The sequence below is a fragment of the Heliangelus exortis genome, chromosome 2 (genome assembly GCF_036169615.1).
Source record: "Heliangelus exortis chromosome 2, bHelExo1.hap1, whole genome shotgun sequence".
In the NCBI taxonomy this organism is placed as follows: Eukaryota; Metazoa; Chordata; class Aves; order Apodiformes; family Trochilidae; genus Heliangelus; species Heliangelus exortis.
The window spans coordinates 112771012-112777788 of NC_092423.1; the positions used below are offsets into that span (position 1 = coordinate 112771012).

A 6777-nucleotide genomic window follows, 5' to 3' on the forward strand; every position below is an offset into this window, starting at 1 on the left:
TAACCAGCTAAAATGAGAGGAGTTAGAGCAAATATGCGTTATATTTGCTTTAGAACATATTTATTATTGTAGAGTTTAAAGAAACTGAGAAAACTAAAGACAATGTGTTTTGGCTGTGAAACATGCAATACAATTCTGTAATTACAGAAAAATGGTTGGCATTACTCTGACTAATTAAAGAAAAATTGAAATTATGTTTGATTAAATGACTGAGAGAAAATAAATAACATTGCAGAATTTATGCAGTTCGGATGAAGAATTTATTGTATATACAGTTAAGCGACTTTACTGAAGATGGTTTTCCTCTTTAAAGAAAATGAATACAATAATCAAAATAGTTCTAGCATGGAAACTACAATACAGTCTGAAACTGGACTAAAACAGAAATTAGTTATTTGACTTGAGAGAACACAGAACCTGAAACAACAAATCGCAGGTTGCATCATTAACCAAAGACAGTAAAAAACTGTACAGTACAAGCAACACGTTACAATAAATTATGACCAATAAGGCAGTCTCTCATTTAGGACAAAGGGATAAAGGGAAAGGTATTAAAATCTCATAAATCCACCATATCTCTTCTCCATCTCTGGGACCTCTTTGGAATAAGTTTCCCCATCTTCTTCTGAGGGGAGAATGGAGTCGGCGAAGCGCTTAAGAAACCCACCGTATCGTTTCTGGTAATCCAGCCACCATTCTGGCCTGCCCACTCTTCTCATGAAGCCACCATATCTCTTTTGCAGCTCTTTGGCTTCGTTTTCCAATTCAGGGCTGCGCTTTATGCTTCTCATGAAGCCTCCGTATCTTTTGCTGACGTCCCCGTCGTTTTCATTTATGTCGCGGTAATGCCCTGCTTCAGGGTTATCTCCTGTTCCTAGAAGCTCCTTCATCAGATCAGAAGAATTAGCAAGGGCATCATCATCTGAGTCTTTCTTCATAAACCCTCCGTACCTCTTAGCCAGGATTTCTCCTCCGTTAGCTTCATCCTCTGGTTCTACCCGATAGAGCTCGTCCATTTTCTTCATGAACCCTCCGTATCTTTTCATGAAGCCTCCGTACTTCTTGGCAAGCAAATGGTTCTCATCCAGCTCTTTCTTGTCTCCTGGAGCAATGTTGCCATCCTCAGAAAGATCCAGTTTTGCCAGCTGCAAGAGCTCCTTGCAGGTCTCCCAGGCTTTGGCAGAAGGCAGCTTTCCTTCACATTCTAGTGTACATGCCTGAAAAATGGATGCGGTTTACTGAGAATGATTTGATAGTCAAAGAGCACCTTACTGCCACCTTGTCTTAGCTTTACTTGTTTTTTAAAAGACCATAAGCAAGCCCCTCTGTGAGCAGCTTGGAAGGACATCGCTTCTTGAACAGCTGGTTTAGTGCCTGTCTGTTCTGAAATTCTTCATATCCCTCTTTGAAGGACATGGTAGTCTCCACCCTAAGAGACAGAATACTGGACAAGATGGATTATGGGTCTTGTGTGTCAAGGATGCTCCTATGTTTCTGTTTCAAAGGAAGCCATATGTACTCTTCCTGTACCTCCCTCACACTTGGGCATGTTGTTATGCTTTTTAAAATTTTACTCATTTTGTACTAGGAAGCTAAAAAAAAACTGTGGTTTGCTTCCTAAGGTGAGTGTAGAAATGTGTTCAGTCTTCATAATGGAAAGTAACATTCAGAAACTTGAGCAGATGTTACACAGCAGAGTCACTGCAAAGCCATCTGGTTATACTGCACTGCTCAGCCTCTTCAACACACTGCATAGCTTTAAAAGCTGTGTTTCTGTCATTTCTATCATTAATTTATCTTTGTGGAACAGATCTTTCAAATATGTACCAATACAAAGGTAGAAATACAAGATCTCTTAGGCAGGATCAAAGTTCTACTTTTGCTATTTTGACATACAAAGTAGTGACCATCAGAAAAAAATTTAAGTCGTGTTTCTTCTGACTGCAATGAAAAATATTCAGGCTAAGACAAAAAAGTTTTCAGTACCTGTATACATATTCCATAACCTGTCATGTAAAGATAATCATATAGATATAATATCATACATATTAGCTACTACTATCTTGGTTGTACCAGATTAAATTACTTCTTGTGAAACCACACTCTTCAGTTGCAAAAAAAGTTGAATCTGATGTTTTTCCTTCTGACTGTGGTTTTCAGACCACAACAATTAAGGAAGAAATCGTCAGTATTTTAAATAAGAAAATTGCTTATTCTGCGTATGGATGATGTTTTCTAAGAATCTCAATATGCTTTAGAAGTGTGAAATTGAATGGCCAGTTCTCTCGAACAGCCTGATTGACCAGCTTTCTACCTCTGGCCTTACCTGTCTCTTGAGCTCCATTTTAGTCTGAGAAATGTATATATTATTTTTCTTTATATGATCACCAGAGTAAAGGAATTTATGTACTTTGTGACACAATAATTTAATTGGCACTACATGCTTATTTCTATAATATTATAGTAATGCTGTAAAGAGAACAAGATCTCAGGTTCAGTCTGACTTTAAGATTACTCTAAATCAAAGCAAGGATAGGTCTTACCCCTTTTCAACTTTCAAGCCTTAATAACCCCCTCTTGCCAAAAGACCATACACTATCTTGTAGGTGTGAATGACCAGGCAAAGTGTGATAAAGCTTGTACCTTATAGACATAATGTGATAAATTCAGTTATGATGTTACTAGATGCTAGTATCTAGAAATATTTGATTTTAGAAATTGTTTGTAAAACAAACATAAGGTATGGTACATTGCTTCTATTCCTATTTAGATATTAAGTGTAGTTATGAATAGGACTTTGTTTCTTTCTTGAATAATTACTGAAGGTGTACAAGACAGAATCAGTATAGATGTCTACAATATATACTCCAGAAAGCATATAACTCTCCCTCCAAAAGAACTACCACTTTTTTTTTCCTAGTTGACACTAAAGCTAAAGTTTAATTTGAAAGCTGATGTAAGCAAAAAATATAGGGTACTGTTTTGCCACCCATCCCAAGAATATTGCCCTTATGAATCTGCAGTGGTTAAGAGCGAGTCCCTTATGCTTTTGGAGTAAGAAGTACTCAGTGGTCCCTAATTCTGTGTAACAATAGGCTCCAGTCCTTTCTTTTGTCTGCTCCCAAGTAAGTGATGAGATCATAAGAATAAAACTTTTCAGATCATTTAGGTATGGCAAAGGACTCGGTAGCCTGAGGTTCCACCTTCTTTGGGAGGCACCTCAGTCTTTCATTGACCCTGGTCATTAAATTTCAAGTTGAGCTGCTATAGTTGGCTATGGTTTAAAGTAATTTCAATATAATTAAAATAACAGATAAAAATAATAATAAAAAAACAAAACAAAACATGCATTTTGGAGCTTATTTAGCACGATTTGTCTTAGGAGACCATGCCAGAGGAATCTCACAGGTGTATTCCAAACGCTGTGCACAAGAGCAGTGGGAGGTATTGCTCCTCAAACCAGGCTTGTACCCAACATTATTTTTGAGATACTTGGCAGATCCGTCGGTTCGACGGCCATCCTGCCTGGAGAGAGCTCACCGTGTCCAAGGATTGGGACCCCCATCCCGCCCGCCTTCCCTCCGCCCTGCCGGGGCTGAAGTGCCCGGCACCAGCACCCTCCCCAGCAGAGCTACAGCCACATTCCTTTTTCCTTTTACGTTTTCACTCGGCTTTTTACTTGCCCCTCGGTGCTGCCCGGCACGGAGCGTTCCCCGCCTCCGGGAGCCGCCTCTCGCGTCCTGAGGACCGGGAGGGCACGGAGCGGGAGATTCTGAGGGCACTGAGTTTGTGTTTGTGTCTGTGCCTTCCCCCCCCCCCCCATTCCCCACCCTTTCCTCTCCCTCTCCCCATCGCCCGGGGGTCTGCTTCTCCGCCCTTCCAAGCCGGGGTTCTTCCAAGTGTCGCCGATCGCCTCTCCCTCTATTTATTTTTGTTATTTCACTCCTTTGCCGCCTTTTCTCCCTCCTGAAGTTAATGTGGGGCGGGTGCCCGGCCGAGGGCTTTCCTTAGCGGCCGGGCTGACCCCCTCCTTCCCAGCTCCCGCTTACCAAGGGGTGGATGCCGGCGCGGGGTCCCAGGCGGTACGCGCAGCCTGCGCAGTCGCGGCCGCAGTCCCCCCGTGCCCTGGGGAGCAGGCAGGTGCTGAGGGCCAGCAGCGAACAGCCGAGTCTCAGGAGCAAAGCCATGGGGCTACAAGAAGGAGAGATCAGCCGGCAGCCTCCCTACCCACCCTCACCTCCCCGCCCCAGTGCTCCCACCTTCTCACCCCCCTCCCCGCCCTCGGGCATTGCATCCCCCCAACCTCGGGGCAGGGAAAGGCGGCGGGAAATTGTTGTTTACGAAATTTACCGTCGCCGCGGGTTAAAAAAATCACAAGTCCTGGGGTCACTCACACGCTTTTTGGAGTCTGGGTGATTGGGATGTAAGCAGGCGCTGAAGCAGAGCGAGCGCTTGACAGACACAAGGCAGCGGACTCGCGTTCGGAGCAGAAGCGGACCCGAAGGATGAAGCGCTCAGAAGCTCCCGCCCGGATAAAGTGTTCGTCACCTAACACTTTATCTCGCCTTTCTCGCAAAGCCTGCGCCTCAGGGAGCGAAACCCATCGGAACCCCTCCCGGGAAGGGTTTCCCACCGGAGCGCCCGGAGTAGCCGACCCGACGACGCTCACCAGCCCCAGCAGAGCCGCCCCCGGCCCTTCCCCCGCCTCCCCCCCGCCCCTCGGCAGGCAAGCAGAGCACTTCACTCACATACAAACTCCCCTCGGGGCTACCGGGAGTTGCTGGGCGGTGAGCTGCGCCTTGCTGGAGCCTCGGCGTCGGAGCCGCTATTATTTATAGCGAGGCCGAGCAGCCTCTGGAGAGCCAGAGAGGACGCGGGGGGCGGAACTCACAGCCTTGAAACTGCTGACAGCTTCGACGAGGGCGGCTCTGAGGGGGGCTCCGAGCCGAGGGGCTGCTGGCGGGGCAGGGAGCGCCGCTGCGGAGCGGGAGCGGGTGCGGGCGGCGGCACTTTTATAATTAGTGATGGAGGGGAGAGCCGTGGCCTCCCCCAATCGCCGTCGGGCTCCCGCTGACGCAGCACCTACGACATCCCCCCCCCGGCACCGCCGTCAGTGACTCCGACGGGGTTTGGGATGGGGTGGGGGTGCCCTTGCCGTCGGAGTGGAGAGGGGGATCGGCACCGGCAGAGTTACGGGGGAAAGTTTTCACTGGGGGCGGACGGGGATGAGACATCGGCGTGAGTCACGACGAGGGGTGTGTGTAGGGGGTGAAGAGGCACCCCCCGGGGTTGGTCGCAGCCCCTCGGCGGCAGCCCCGCTTCCCCGCTCCCGGCGGCGGCTGGCGCAGTTTCCCTGCAGAGAGCTGCGAAGTGGGGTTGCGTCTGTTGTTTGTTTGTTTGGTTTTTTTTTTAAATTTTTTAAAAAAATATTTATTTTTTATTTTTATCGTCTTCTTTCTCTGCTACCCTGCCAAAACCCAAAGCTGAGGATCCCTGATGCCTACTTTCTACCTCCCTCCTCGGGCCTCAGGTGTAAAACACTGTGCTTGAGGGATGCAGGCTTTACTAGAGCGATCAATAAAACAAGGTTTTTAATTTGAAAATATTGGAGTTTCACAAGTATGGATAGATATGCTTTATTTTCACAATTTTGGTTACCAGGAAAACACAGTAAGAAGGAACCAGACAGAGACAAAACCCCAAGCATTTCTGCAAGTTTCTGAATGCCAGCATCCGAGGCAGTTTGCTGCTCTGCTCCGTTTGACATCCTAAGGAACCAGCTTAGAGTGGTAACTCTGATCCCTGACATTTCTTGTTTGTAAATGGCTCTGCCCCAACCGTGCCAAGCTGTGTTTCTTTGTCTGTCAGAACCACCTTCTTTTTCTAGCTCCAAATAATTTCTCCCTCATTTATATTTGTTTAGTTTTCTTTCAGTGTCCTTCAGTTTAAAGAGCATTTTTTCCCCTTACAGGTGTGTCTCAGGGGTGGGATTGTTCTCCCTAGTCCTCATTTTGCTGAAGTGAACAAGCTGTGCTCTTCATCTTTCTGTCTTGAGACGGGTGCTTTTCAAATTAATGTTCAGCTCTGCATTTGCTATACTTAAAGTTGGTAATTTCTGGCCATGAGGGATGGGAACCATACCCAGTATCTTGGTTGAAATGTCATTAGGGCATTAATACATAATTATCTGCCCTGGAAGAGGAAGATACCTCAATTTATAGCTTCTCAGATGTTGTTTGTCTTTCCTAATGCTGCAGTACATCGGTGTCACACACTTATCTAGTAACTGAGATACAGCCAGGTCTTTATTCTTTAGAAGTAACAGAGAAATCTAGTACTATAATTGTATAGAAACTGTGCTTTCTGCTGCCTGTTAGTCTTTACATCAGCTATCACACTCGGGTTAAGAATGTTGAAATAAATATCTGAATTGCCAGAAATATTTCTATTCAAGCCAAAGATATATCTCTTGCATATTATCAGTTTTGTGAAAAGAGAATCAGTCTCTCTGTTGACATAGTAATATCAGCCAGCTTCGTAAGAGAACCCTCAAGAGAAGAGGTAGACATTTTAAAAATCACTCCAGTGGGTGTATGTACGTTAGGATGTGAGGGATCTGAATTTGGAGCAATGAGCAAATTTCCATACCACTGAATGCAGGAATGCTATGAAGTTTGTTCCTGGTTAGGGCAACACTGACTAACTCCAGAGCTGACACATTCAATGCCTTTTTTGCTGTACAGATGCTCTCTACTAGCAGAGCATTTTCTGATGGGC

The 6777-nt window shown here is 45.7% G+C and overlaps 1 protein-coding gene across 1 annotated transcript; it reads right to left on the minus strand.

The window, feature by feature from the left end:
- Positions 1-237: 237 nt before the first annotated feature.
- Positions 238-4992, minus strand: PENK (proenkephalin). Its single transcript, XM_071737590.1, has 3 exons — positions 4749-4992; positions 4050-4191; positions 238-1217 (listed from the first exon to the last, which is right to left on the minus strand). The coding sequence occupies exons 2-3, from the start codon at positions 4185-4187 to the stop codon at positions 552-554; spliced, it is 804 nt and encodes a 267-aa protein (XP_071593691.1). The 5' UTR covers positions 4188-4191; positions 4749-4992; the 3' UTR covers positions 238-551.
- Positions 4993-6777: the final 1785 nt, after the last annotated feature.